This window comes from Seriola aureovittata, chromosome 11 (genome assembly GCF_021018895.1).
Source record: "Seriola aureovittata isolate HTS-2021-v1 ecotype China chromosome 11, ASM2101889v1, whole genome shotgun sequence".
Lineage (NCBI taxonomy): Eukaryota > Metazoa > Chordata > Actinopteri > Carangiformes > Carangidae > Seriola > Seriola aureovittata.
The window spans coordinates 9,661,724-9,676,727 of record NC_079374.1 but is presented as its reverse complement, the minus strand read 5'-3'; the positions used below and the strand labels follow the sequence as shown (position 1 = coordinate 9,676,727).

At 41.0% G+C, this 15,004-nt stretch overlaps 1 protein-coding gene across 7 annotated transcripts in view; it reads right to left on the bottom strand.

Moving 5' to 3' along the window:
• The window catches only part of il1rapl1a (interleukin 1 receptor accessory protein-like 1a), a 244,691-nt gene that overhangs the window by 134,884 nt on the left and 94,803 nt on the right, over positions 1-15,004 (bottom strand). For all 7 annotated transcript variants that reach the window (XM_056389348.1, XM_056389347.1, XM_056389351.1 and 4 more), the window contains exon 2: positions 2,204-2,306. In XM_056389348.1, coding sequence (XP_056245323.1) covers positions 2,204-2,306 — 103 coding nt within the window. The remainder of the gene's footprint in view (positions 1-2,203; positions 2,307-15,004) is intronic.

Sequence of the window (15,004 nt, the reverse complement as noted above, 5' to 3'; positions counted from 1 at the left end):
TGTCAGAATATTAACTCTCCACAAAAAAAAACTGCTCCAATGAAGAGAAATGGGCTTACAGGCAGTTATGAGACAGGAGTTGAGGGCACAAATACATTGTGTGAACTTATTGTGCCATCAACTTACTGACAGTTAGAAGGCTTGTTAGTTTGGAGAGCTTTTTTCCCCCTTCAGTAAGTCTTTATTGGATGAAATGATGTGCAGTCCTGAGAAGAAAACGATTGGGAGGGAATGAGCAGCTCAGTACAGAGAAAATATGAAAATATCATTATTGGCTAATGCTAGTCTGGCTGGGTGAGCATGTTGGCAATTACCCCACTTGCCATTTAGCCCCGCAAATACTATACATCAGCAAGCTTTTAAAATCACACACATGAAAGTTTCTGTGCCACCTTTTTGGTGTAACCACGTCTTTAACACCTTTAACCTCTTAAAGCTGAGGTTTGTGTGTTTTCAAGTTTGTTTCCTGAGTATGTTTTTTTTTTTTTATTTTAGTAGGTGTATGGGTGAGTGTGTCTGTATTCTGTGTCAGTGACCATCCTCTTTGCTGGTTGAAGCACATAATTCATTGATATGTTACCCTTCTGCTCTTGTCTAGTGAGTTTGCTTCCTTCAATATAAAACCTTTAGCTAAAGGTCAGTCCTTAAAGCTTCAGACTCATGTCTGCAGTACAACACACCCAGACACACAGAAAGACATAAATCCTAGCATGTTAGGAGCACATGCACGCACACACACGCACACGCACACGCAAACACACAAAATAAATGTTCCTGTATGCTATTGGTATACAGCTCTTCCGCAACCTAGGTGGGTTTATTTATATTTGACGATGCTATTGAAAATAATGGTAAACATTAAATGTGCTGTGTATGTATGCAAATCCACCTGGGTCTAACATAATAAAATATACTTCACCTTTCATGACCTATAGCAGAGATGAAGGAAATGGAACTACCTGCCCTCTGACTGGACTCTGCTTTGTGATTGGACAGTCATTGTCCAATTAGATTCAGGCGTAAAAACAGGGTCAAAATCCATACTTGAAACTTGAACTTCAACTCTGAGCTCTGAGTTTTACACGCAGTTTTCTGCTTTGTATCTGTACAGAGGTGATTACAAAAGAAGATTGTTTTACAACTACAAACTTTGGAATTATTTGTGAACGTCACTTTACAAGCTCAAAAATCTTTTTGACCATAATTGGAGTCCATAGTGTGCAAGCAATGAATTTTAGAATGAATATGTCTCATGATCAAAAGACTGGCACATGATTTGTGTTAAATATAAAAGAAAATAATTTGTGAATACTGAATGCACAAAATGGCAACATATATTCTCTGTAATGGCCGTTTGTCTTCACAGTGTCTGAACTGACTGCTTGAATTCCTCTGTATTCTTGTCATGAAAAGTTTCTACCTTCAATCTTTTTGCTCTCCATTTTCTCTTTTGACCTTTGCATTCGTTCACAATTGATGTTCAATTTGCTGGCATTTAGAGCCAAAATGAGTTTCACATTAACCCTTAGTGAACCAGTCACTGAGAAACTGGATCATTTGGTAGCTGTCACTCTCTCTAGATTGAGGCAGGTCTAGCTAATTCTAAGAAGTACATTGTATATCTTTTCATTAATTCAAAATCTCTTCACCTAAGACGCAGGCCACGCACAGCACTTACAGCTAAATTGTTCAGCAGTGCTTATATTTTTCTGTTAGTCATTCTCACACACAAGTGGGAAGGGCATCATTTTTTGCAATTACCTGTCTATCATCTGTCTCAACAAACTTTTTTAAAGCACACACTGGAACGCACACACATCATACACACCACTGTTTTTCCAGTCGCACCAGAGGCCTAGAGAATAATTAAAGATTTTTCACCAGCTTAACAATCCAACAGTGACAATGATGGCAACATAAGTTCTAGGCGATTAACATTTAGTGCCGACAGAAGTTCACAAAACAACGGCACAAAAACGATTAAATTGCGTCAGTAAAATTCACCAGAAGTCCCCAAATTACATCAACAACAGCGCCAGCCATTGATGGTTGGCAGCTACCATGGTGTGAATAGGAAAACACTAGAACACACTCACAAGTGCATAAAAACAGTCACTGACGTACATGAATGTACAGAAGGGACATGTACAGGCTTCACACTGGAAGCCACATAGGAAGCGGGAGGATGCAGTGCGTGAAATACCTGAGCCTCTCTTAGAGACCACCTTCACACTCTTGGACAGCGTGATGTACAGCAGGATCAGAAGAGGGCTGGGAGGTCTCATCTTCCCCCCCTTCCTCACAGCCTGAAAAGATAAAGGAGAAGGAGGGAGAGGAGGGAAGGCAGAGGAGAAAGAGAAAAAGAGCCATCAGTCACTGCTTGTACACGAGATCAAGTGCCTCCTTGTTTCTGCTAGACAAGAGTAAGTGTCAGTGGGGAGGGATGTTCTGTAACAGCCCAACACTACAGCAAGCAAGCACACACACTACTGCACAAACATTTACACGCCCACATGCGCGCGCGCACACACATTTACTTGGACACTCACATCAACATAACAGTTTCCACATTCCCCTGGGGGACCTTTCTTGTAATGATTTTCTCTCATGATTGCAATTGAGACGAGTTATCATAGCGGGGGATATATTTCATGAGAAACCGTTCCCTAAGATGCTGACAAATCAATAAGGAAATAATTACATGTGTAAGAAACACCACTTTTAATCGGCAGCTTCATTAAAAAAAAGAGGGAGACCTTGAAGGGAATTTCAAATTATGACCTGGTGACTTGCAGAGATGTAGCAAATATCCCACCCATATCCCTTATCTACTCATATATCAAATTAATTGATGGAGGTGACTCATTCTCTACTCCTCATCTTCTCTGAGTAAATGACATAATCTAACATGTAGTAATTACCCCCTAATACCCAGCTCCTGAAATAGAGCCAGTGCTGCTGTAAAAAATGAGATGTTAAATGAAAAAAGATACATCAGTACTCAATAGAAGAAACAATACTCAATCAAAATACTCATCAAATAAACAGTAATTGCAATAACTGCAATGGAAGCTTCACACACAAAAGAAGACACAAATTAAGACATGACAAAGTAAAATTAGTAAAAGTTTTAAATGTTAGTCATGTTAGGGGAAAAGTTCAACATTTTGGGAAATATGCTCATTCACTTAGAAGATCAATATCATTATTACGGTGCCAGCAACTGTTTAACTTAGCTAAGCACAAAGACCGGAAATGGGGGGAGGCAGCTAACCTCTGTCCAGCAAATCCACCTACCTGCACCTCTAAAGCTCACAAATGAATATCACGATTTCTTGGTTGGTGCCAGTTACTTCCTGTACTCTCCACTGGTTGCCTAGCAAATGCTCCCAGCCAAGAAGCAATTTAGCACATTAGCCCATTTTTATACTTCAGTTTGTACAAATTAAACGAAGGAGATATAACATGTTAATTTGTGAGCATTAGGCAGGCTGGTATTTTGTTACCTTTGGTCAGAGCAAGGCTAGCTGTTTTCCCCTGTTTCCAGTCTTCATGCCAGCTGCTGGCAGTAGCTTCAGAGTTACCATACATACTTTTTTTCTTTAAGTTTGGTAGAGATCCATTGCCTTGTGATAGAGGAGACACAGTCAAAGCTCTCAGTCTACTACAGCTGCCAGTTTGGGTGGTTGCATGTCTGAGAGGTACCAGACAAAAGCAGGTAATAGGAGGAAAGGAGCAGATTCACCGCTGGTCGGACCTATGTTTCTGTCAGTCTAACATATAAGAAAAGGGGAACATAACACACGGCAAATTAACCCAATGAACCAGAAAGACGAAGATGGCACCGTGGCCTTAGGAGACAGAAACTAAGAGAGGCAGAGCCAAGAGGGACCATGGAGTCTGCGGCAAGTCACGTGCACTCCAGATTAGCATAGCTAATGAAAGGAGCCTCTCTCAGTGTGTTTACACGACACTCACGAGGCTCGCTCTGAAAAGAAGCCTTTCTCTCCTCTTCAATCACATTCTACTTGGAAACAGCGTTCAGTCGATAAACACCGCTCTGCCAATAACATTCTGGCAAATGCCACATATGAAGGATTGGCGCCTCTTTGTTCGGCTAAAAGGCATTTTAAAAACACTTGCTGATAATCTCGTCGGTTCTAAATGTGTTTTTAGCTGCACTTGTAACCCCTCGGTCAGTTCATGGTATTGTGCACACACATATCACCAACCAGAAACACTCTCAATCATCCAAATGCTTTAAAGGTCAATACAGATTTTTGGAGTCCTCAGTCCCAATGAACATCTCTCTCGTTAAACAAAAACACATCCTACACATGGTTTACCCTAGGATTTTTTCAGCAGGATCAGCCCCAGCGGGCTGGAGTTTGGGATGTGGGTTAAACTGTGGCTCATTTCAAAGGTTATGTAACCACTTTTCCTACGGTGGAAATTACTCATACATTAGTCGACTATAACTGACAACACGATCAAAAGTTAGACTTTATGAACAGTTTCGTCATTATTATTTATTATGCAGCACTCAGCCAAACATCTAGCTAAGTAGTATTATACAATACCATGGATGTAGAAGGGTGTAAATAGAGTGGCATTAGGCAAATGTAGGTAAATAAAAACAGGAAGTTTGTGTTTTGAATAATTTCATTTATTTACATGTGCTGAGCAAATGAAGCCGCATTTAAAACACCCATTCTCAGGAAAATTTGCAGTGCAGTCAGAGGTCAAGCTCATCTAATAGGTTAGGCTACGAAAAAGTTGCTGATGAATGATGAATGAAAGGATGTTTTGCTGCCTTTTCATCTACCTATTAATCTATTATTTAACGATGACTGAAAAGAACAATAGTTTAATTCGTAAATTAAATTAAAAGAATATTTGGTTTCCTAACTTCAAGAAAAAAAAGTGATGCACATCGTACCAGTGTGCTCCAGCAACACTACGCCGGTGAGCCGGGTCTGCGACCATGCACGCCGCACATTCTCATGTGCACCCCAAACGAGGCACACAGAGAGGGTTAGTAGAGAGACTGACGAACAAGGCCAGTAATAATTTAATGGATTATTTGACGGCCCACTGGCATTTTTCCCAGTATGCCCGATGGCTAGTCCATGTATGAAGTGTTTTGTTGTACCTTGGTAGAGCAGGCGTAGTATGCCAGAGGTCGGAGTGAAAATGAAAAGGTAATAAAAACCAAACTTAAGGTTAGCTAGTTAAATCTCTTTTTTTTCCCTCTTCCTTCTCTTTCTCCCCAGTCTTGCCTCAGGGATATGTCACCACGACTGTTTTATCTGTTTTTTCAAATTAAAAGCCCTCAGCAGAGTTGTGTCATTTCAACTTCATGACATTGCAGTGGAAGCAATAATGTATGTAAGCTAAACACTGCTACAACTTGCTGCAATGCTGTCACACAATTTTAACAAGACAAGCGTAATGGAGGGACTTGCACCTACCAAATACACGGCGATGAGGAAAAATTTGAAAAGTCAAGAAACGGAAATTTCACTGAGACCACATGCACACGTGCACAAGCAAAAGAAAGAGATAGATAAATATTTAGTTTTCAGTAGCTACTTACTGAGAAGCACTAGTGGGCAACGTTATTCCCTGCTCTATGTAAAATTCCTTAACCTTAGTACAGCCCTCTTTCTGCACCCGTCTACCCAACAGGCACCGGATGTCAGTGTAATGTCAGAAAGACTTTGGACTCTAACAACTTTAATGTCAGACAGACATTACATTTTGGTTGGAAATGTAAATCGGGATGACGTTCAAACCCAACGTTTGCTAACTGACATTGTGACGTATCGCAGATATTTCATATGTCAAGATGTCACTATTTATATAAATTATCATTGGCATTAGACGCTGCCCTGACACTGAATCTTGGTGCCCAACATCACAAACTACATTCAAGCAAATATAAATATCAATGTCTAACCATGTTGGAGGCCAACTGCATGCCAGCAGGGTAACTTTTAATTTATAATTTTCTAATCTAAATTAATCATACTGTATCACTCAAAATCATTTAATTATGAGGTGACCGGTAGCATAGGGTTTCAGACATGCATCATACTGTGTAATCACAATATCCCTGGTTCGAATCTGCCTGCACACCTTTGTTCCATGTCTCCCCACTCTGTATCTCCTGACACTGCAGGCTGTCCAATAAAGGCAAAGTGCCAAAAACAGATCATTTTCAAGCTGCTGACACAAGTTGATTTACTTAACATAACTGGATGATTGGCAGGTTGTGTTTCTGTGGCGGCAGGATGGAGCACTGCCCCCCCGTCACAGCCTGATTCAATACAACAATGTCAGCGACCCTCCTCTGTGTCCCAATCATGTCACGCCTTCACAAGCTCAGTGGGCTTTGGTTCTTGCCAGCCATGACATCACCTGCCTGCCATCCTAACTCACAGAGGGGCATTGTGCGCCTCACACGACCCCCACAGACAACCAACATACCTCGTCTCCCCTCACCTCTCCTCCCCCTGCATCCCCCGCATTCTCACCACACAGACGCTCCAACTGTGACAGAAAAATGCTCAAAAAAGTCAAAACCACAATGGCTGCCAGGTCAGACTGACTTCTGAGCGTACTCCAGAGAATAGATTGCTTGTTGATGGACAAATTGGAAGAAAGCATATCAGTCTGTAGACTCAGTAAAGCTTTTCAACTGCCTCAGTTTAGTTCCTATAAAACATGTAGCTATTAAGAATTTGCAGTAAGTAAGTGGAGAGTCAAGCTGTTTTTTTTTCTAACTCTCCATCACTCCACTCTCTCCACTTCTTTCATCATTTTGTTATGCTCAAGCAGAGAGCATACACTGTGTCTGAATAATGTACCAGTCACATTTAAGGTTTACCACCCCCTGCCAAGGCCAGGCCGAGCAAAAAAAGGGTCTGTCAAGTCTATTTAAACTATACAACACAAATTTCTCTTTGTATAATTGACTCATCTAACACTTGTCTGTCCTTGTCTAATAGTATCTCAATGCAACCAAGTTATATTGTTTCCAGGGCAACATGGCAAAAAACTCTAATTCAACCTCACTGAATAAAAGAAGGTGGTTGACTATAAAAGGAGTAAAAAATAAAGAGTATGAGTAGCACATACATGCCTTCTTTTTGTAATATAACATTCTGGCTTTGTTCGTGTGATTAACCATAGCCAAGCTTTTTCTCTGAGGCGTCAGGAGCAGGTGTGTCTGAGGAGGCACACACACAGAGGCATGGCGTGATACCCACGCTTCAGCGATGCATGAAGCTTGCACACATCACAGTAGCACACATGCCATTTGCCTGCTGCTTTTTACCAGAAAATGAGGGGCTTGGCCCAGCACTTCCTGCTGACTCGGCCTGACAAAGGGGCAGAGGAATTTACTGTCTGTTGCCATTGTTATGGGACTGTATCTCCCAGGATAGCTGTATCTCTTCCCGTCTTCCCCTAATGTTTCCCAAATTCAATTATCACCTCACGCTATTTGTTGCAAGCACACTCTGTCTGCTGCGTGCATGTGGTCTGTCTGTGTGTGTGTGTGTGTGTGTGTGTGTGTGTGTGTGTGTGTGTGTGCGTGCGTGCATGCGCACTTGATTCTGTGTATGTTACCAATTTTCTATCCCTTGAGACTGCACAGGACACACAGATTCACAAATTACAAGCAGAACCTAGCACCGAAAACATCGGCTTTGCAGCTCTGTTACTGTTACTGTAGTGTGCACTTGTGCCACCTTAAAACACAGAAAGAAAGCTCCGCCATCTTGGCATAGCAAGCTGTGGATGATTGATCATGTTATTTAGGGATTTAATCCAATTTGAAGGCAGCCTGTGCTGTGGTCTTAGGAAAAGCACATCTTCATAGCATTTACTAGACATGGCTCTGTGCCCTGACAGGACCAGAGATGCAGACAGTGAAAATGTGCATCTGAAAAGAGTTAATCTGAAACATCTCACTGATTTGTTTCAAAGTAGAAACTATGTCATTGTGTTTTTACTGTAATGAAGTAACTGTTTCAAGTAAATGCAGTATTACATGTCAAATTCTATTTTTCTTCAGAGTAGTTTAAAAAAATAAAACTGCTTCATTTCTTCAAGCACTGTTGAGCAGATTACAAATAGTGTATTTAAATGCATTTGTCTTGGCTGTTCATTCATCTAAGGATGAGGTTTGTTAGGACAAGCGCTTAAGGAGAGAGTGTGAGTGTCTGTATCTTAACTGTCTCTGCTGAATGGAAGGAGGATGATGGACTTAAGGTAAGGTAGCAGAACAGGGCCACGACTGTACCACTCCCATGTACACAGTTGTAAATACAAGGAATAAAAATTTCTCTCACACACACATGACAACACCAGTAGTGGTTTTTTGATCAATATTGCATGAGTAATAACTGCTGAATATTAAATGAGAATTCGGCAGGTGGAAAAATACTCTACAGCAATATTCAGATTATAGCCCTGGTGTCATGAGACTAGAATATGTATGTACGATATGTGTATACCATCCTCCATTCTATGAAATAATACATTATTTATATGCTCAAGAAGCCAGTGACTGCACAGAGTAACCTTTGAAGCTATCCACTGAGAGAGACACATGAACTAACTGATAATACTGAGCAGGTTCAACGCTGGAGTCAAACACTGCTATTAAACAGACAGTCAGAATTATTTAAAAATGGAAGTTTGTTCTGCAGATGCGCCTCTCTCACTTTCACCGTTATTCTTCCTCCACCTGTAGTTTTAGCTTTGCCAATATCAAATGCGACACCAACGTACAGAGCGGCCAGACATAAAGATAAAAAAGAGCTGTATAAACACCAAAAGCATAGACACAGACACACACAGACACACACACACACACACGCACACAAGTGTGTGAGTCATAGGTGGTTTTGTGTGTCACTGTGTCAAAGAGATTCATGCTGGGATTGCTAGTAAATGGCACAGCACACTGCAACTATGCTTACTGTATGTGTACGTGTGTGTGTGTGTGTGTATGTGCCTGTGCGTGTGCGTGTGATCTGCTGTTTGCCAGATGTGTCACAGTGTGAGTCAGGTCCCATGAATATTATTCTGCAGCCGTAAAGCGAATCACTGCCTCAGAATAAAAAAACATCAGCTTGGTGGTAGGCTGAGTGAGTATTCGTTAAAACACATTTGACCGCTTTTGACCATGGGCAGCCCTCGTTAATCTCCAGAGGCTGGCCATAGGTGGTTAGAGTTAACGAGCAAGGTGCGATGAGCTATGCCCTGCCTCAGTCCCAACATGCACCTCTTCACTGAGTGAGATTAATTACCACACGATTCTGAACCAATCCACACTCCTGTTGTTCTGCTCACCTCGAACACACACACGCAGAAACTGTACATGCACTTAAAGAGCCCATTCAAGCACATAAAATGCAACACTGTGTACATAATTAATTAGAGAGAGCTTGGAGGCAACTAAAGCCATTTGTACATGATTGGTCAAGAGCGGAGCTGTGGGTTGTTGCGAGTGAGGTCTGGGTTCAGACACATTCCACCAGCAGTGAAGCATTTTCCTCCAGTTGTTGTTGAATGCTTTCAGCCATGTCCCCCGTGCCCAGGCCCACTGTCAGCTGTCCAAGGATGACTGGCTGCAGAGACGCTCTCATGCTTCCAGTCAATGCTGCCTTTGATGGAGAGCAGGGACCAACACTCTCCTCACCCATTTAGTGTACACACCCCACTGGGGGCAGCCGGACCACTACTGACACACAGATAGACTAAAAACACTGTCCAACACAAGCACCCCCACCCACACACACATGCACAGACTGAGAAACATGTTCAGCTACACACACAACTTTCACATGCATTCAAAGGTTGGTTGCACCTTAATTTTTGTCTTTTTGATTTATATATATTATTATTCTTACACAATTACAATTCTTACATAATTCATCTAAACAACACAATATATCTTTTTTGCATAATTAGCTACATTCATATGTAGTTCTTCCAGTCTGTTATTACTCTTATTCTTAAGAGGCAGTTTAGCATACTTGTATTTGGTAACTGTTAATGTTGATTTTACATTTTATGTACCAGTATCATTAAAGTTCGCACTATAGTATCATGTATGATTTGAACAGTGCATTACAGCTGAACTCTGCTAAGGTTATGCAACATTTTGTATTATTTTCTTCCTTGTGTGCCAGACAACAGCTACATATTTTATTGTCTAGCGGTTATTCTGTGCAACATAATCACAAAATAGTTATATTACACACAATACTGCATAGATATATACATTTAATCACGTTACATTTGTGCTGTTTTACTGTAAATCACACTTACGGTAAGACATACTAACAGCAAAATAAATGTAAAGGGGTAATTGCATTATTACTGTAAAATTACAATAAAATGTCTAACAGTGTAGAGTGTAATAAGAAATAAGTCAGGTTGGTAATTGACCAGTATGAGATATAGCTTTGTTTTGGATAAGATGCACCTGTGTTACATTTAAGTGCTTTAAGTTCCTGATAATTATCCCTGATATTATTTTTATTAGTTGCAGTGGTAGTCGTATATACACTGCATGCAATATAAGCATATAATCTTATGTACAATGTATTCATTTCTTTTCTTTTTCAGTCTTTAAGCAGCCGGAAACATACTCCCACAACACACATGTGGGGGGACTGAGGTCAGTCTTTACGATAAAGTAAGTTCCCCTTTTGAAGAGAATAATGTATCCAGGCAACAGAGGCCGGTATTGTTGTAGATTTGCTAAATTGTGTCTTCCCATCAGCTTAAGTGAATAAAAAATAGCACCCAATGCTTATTGATTTGTTTAAATTGATTCTTATTCTATCAGGCATAGAACATAATGTCCTTCATTTGCCAAATTGCAGTGTGATATTGACAGCTGCTGTTAGAGGGCATCCAAGTGTTCAGCGTATTGCCAGCACACTTCTCTCAATATGTAACTGTTGTTTTCTGCAGGCAGAGACAACATGTCTCCATGTGTGCATGTCAATTCTAATCCTACCATTTTGTGAGACCAAAACAAGACTAACTGATGCCAGCTTACAAACCTTGTGCCCAAAATGTTGCTGCTTTTAGTGATGGGCATTTTCAGTAATTTCAATATAGGATTCCTCTCATTACCTTATGAACGAGAACTCGATTACTCATAATTTATATATGTATTTCATTTTATATAGTGTGTGTTCTATTTTTTTTTACCATTAAAAAAAAAGAAATACCGGAGGTCCTTCTCCGACCGGAAACACAAGCAGAATGTTAAGCTTGTCTTTCCCCGACCAAGCCTCCTGTTTGGCTGTCGGAGAACATGATATGCAAGTTTAACGCCACATATCTTGAACTGCACGTTACTGTCGTCTTTTTTATCAAAGTATTTCCAGACATCACTTTTCCTGGTCAGGGCTGCCATGGTGCACGTAACGGCAACTGAGTTGAACTATTGTAGCCAAAAACAACACGTGCGCAAGAAGTGAAATGCTATTAAAATAATGACGTCAACAACGAGTACTCGAGTACTCGTACCCATTCCTAGCTGCTTTGGTTTGAAAGTATGCTCATCCCTTCTGCACCTCAGTGTTCCTCCTGCATGTGCTCTGGTGCATCACATTGCTTCCCTCTCACGCCACAACACACAGATTTGTTTCAGGATAATGTCAACATAACAGACATTTCCAAATTGGAGATTTTGTTACTTCATTAGTACATGATTAGAACCTAACTGTAAGCCTGAGGGGAAACATGTGGTTCCTGGGACTCAATAACACAGTACAAAAGTTTCATCAGTTCAGTTTGATCATCACATAATGTGCCCATGTCTGCGATAAAGTGTAGCTGGAACTGCAGAAGCTTCCCTGAAACCTTTCAATCCTAGACAGAGAAACAGTGCTGTGATTGGTTGTGTACGCTGCCTGAGGTTTCTGACTGACATACAGCTGCTATAGAGGAGCGCAGTCCCCTGATGAGAAAATCAGCAGCCGCTGTTTACAGTAGGAAAAAATTGCCATATGTTGCAGACTGCACAAAAACTAAGGCAGCGATGAAAAAGTGAGGGGGGCACTAAATAGCATGGAAAAAAATCTAGCCTGTGGCTGTGAAATGTTACTGGTTTATGGAAAGGGAGTGTGGTCCATCCTCTCAAACCGACAGGGTTTTTTTTAACCAAAGCTCCCTGAAGACAAGAAATGCTGGCTTGAGATGTTTTCAGCTGGAATGTGCATTTACGCTTTGGTATCCATGTCAGAGTCTATCCTATTGTCTAGAAGAGCCATCATGGTCGCAATGGAGCCTAAATGAGGCCAATAATGGTTCTCTCCTCGGTCCCCAGAGTCTTGCCTGTTTAAAAATCGATTCTCTGGTTGACTAGGGACAGGCTGGGAGTAGAGAGAACTAGAAGAAAATGGAGAGGAAAGTGGCGGAAAGAAGAGGGGGGATGAGAAAGGTTATGAAAGAGAAGAACAATACCACAAGAGAAAAATCCAGCCACATGTTCAATTATCAGTTAGTTATTGTATCAGTGTTTCAGAAATGAAAACAAAGACATTATTTTGAAAAATATTATAAAGGGAAAACCCACATTTTTTAGCATGCAATAGGCTAATATACTGGTTATCTTTCCTTGTCCTATTATTCAAAAGTAAATATTCAAAATCCAACACTCTTCGATTGTCATCATTAAAACAATATTCGTGTACTATACAAATGTAAATACATCTGTATGTACATATACTTTATACATCATTAGATGGACACCTATAGTAAACAGTATATCATTGTACTACCCACACAGTGGTTACTTTGAAAATAAAAAAAATTCTCTGGATGGCACCATCTTACTCTGCAATGTATGTTGCCTGTGTGTCCAGGTCTTAAAAGTAACAACACTGAATGCTAACTATTTGTTGCAGGTTTAACTTTGTAGAAAAGACACTGAAAACAGTGAAGCAGAATGCAGAAGTTGAACTCCACCTCATGTCTCATCTCGGCTCTCACAATGTTTCTGCGGTTGCACATTAATATGAAACAGTGACTGGAACTTTATGTTCGTTATGAGCAAACTTGGTGGTAATTGGCTCCTACTGATGGATTACTTCTACCAACTCAATTAAACTTCTAAAAATGTTTTCACTGATATGGAGAAAATGAGCCCAGGAGTTTCGTAATACTACAGTAATTACAAAACTATCTGAAGTCATGCACTAAACAGCGTGGAGATTTACAATGTAAAAAAAAATTGCATATAATCAAATCATTTTTGAAATAATCTAGCAACACATCATCCATGAGAACGTCAGCCACCCCAAATAGTACCAACAACTCACTTTGTTAAAGCCAGACAAAGACAACACACACATAGCAACTTACCAAACTGAGGTCACACCTGACAGTATATAACAGACTCAAACTGAGGTGGAGAAGTCTTCCCTGCTACACTTTGCTGCCTACAAGGAGCCTAAGATGCTGTCAGTTTTGGCAGAGAAAGATATATAGGCTTCATCAGCTACTGAACCAATGAGAGAAACTTGTGGGTGTTGCAGAACAATAGCTACAGCCAATCAAAAGTCCCAAATACACACACACACACACACACACACACACACACACACACACACACACACACACACACACACACACACACACACACACACACACACACACACACACACACACACACACACACACACACAAAGAGATTTATGGGAGGTAAATAAAAGCCCTATCACACACATGAGGTCCTGTTGAGCGGACGGTATCACACACTTGCTAGAGACAAGGGGATGGAGGGAGGACGGGGAATCAGAGGATGTTTAATTCAACATGTGTTCACCTCGTTATCTGTTGCTCTTATTTACACCAGCCCTCCATCTCACTCCTGCTCTCCTGTGCATGAATCACAGCCCATAAGCACGTCTCAATGACCTTCAACTGTCTCCTGTGTTTAAACCTGACAAGCTCACCTGTTTGTCTAAACCTGACCCCCTTGTGTGTGGGACACAATGGGACTCTAAAACCGATATCCAGTTCAACTACAATAGACAATACACACCTATAGATTTCTTATCCTTTCGCACAAATGATGTTGAGGCGCAAACGGACAGGTTTTGCAGTGTGTTTGCTGAACTGACACCTTTTTTTGGACACACTGAACACCCAGTTGCCACAATGCATTTTAATTTTTTCACATTTGTTTCTGTATTTTTTATAAATGATGAAAACAGGATGCAGTCAAAGCAATCTGGCTTGTTTCAGTTAAACTGTTCTGGCCAGTCTGAATTCAGAAAGGCTGTTAAACTTTAATATCTAGTGACCACAATGGCTGGTGATTCAGAAATTGTATTTAAAATCCCGGGTACACAGACACACACTCACACACACACACTCAGTATCATTGATTGTTCTCAGACCTGTATCCATTCTACAGTGCAGCTGCTGTGGGTCTCAGAGACGAGAAAATGCCCTGCAGGGAGCAGTCCAGTTATCTCAGATGGAATCTTATTACAGGATTTATGTGAACAGAAAAAGAACTGTAAGACTGAATTGGTGTGTGTGTGTGCATGTGTGTATCCCTGCTGAAAGGATATCCAAGGTTTTGTCTGAGGAATGTGGAAAGGGCTTTGTTGATTGCTATCGTGGCCTGTGAATAGCCACAGTTCTTCATAGGGCATGTGTTCAGCATCTCTTGTGTGGCATGTTGTAATTGGGTACATAATACTACCATATTACTGTCATATGATAGCAAAGTATAGCAAAATGAGCCAGAAATGAGGAGGCGGACCGGGAGAGCCAGGGTGTACGTCCAGTCAGCTCTCTTTCTCTTTTTTTCTGATACCCTGCAAGGCCTGGGCAGGCTGATCTGCAATGGTGTGTGGATGGAGGGAGAAAAGAAGGATGGGAGGAGGGCGGAGGAGGAGAGGCAGCAGGAGAGACACAGAGAGAGAAAGTGAGGGGGAGAAGGGGAGGCATGGCAGGG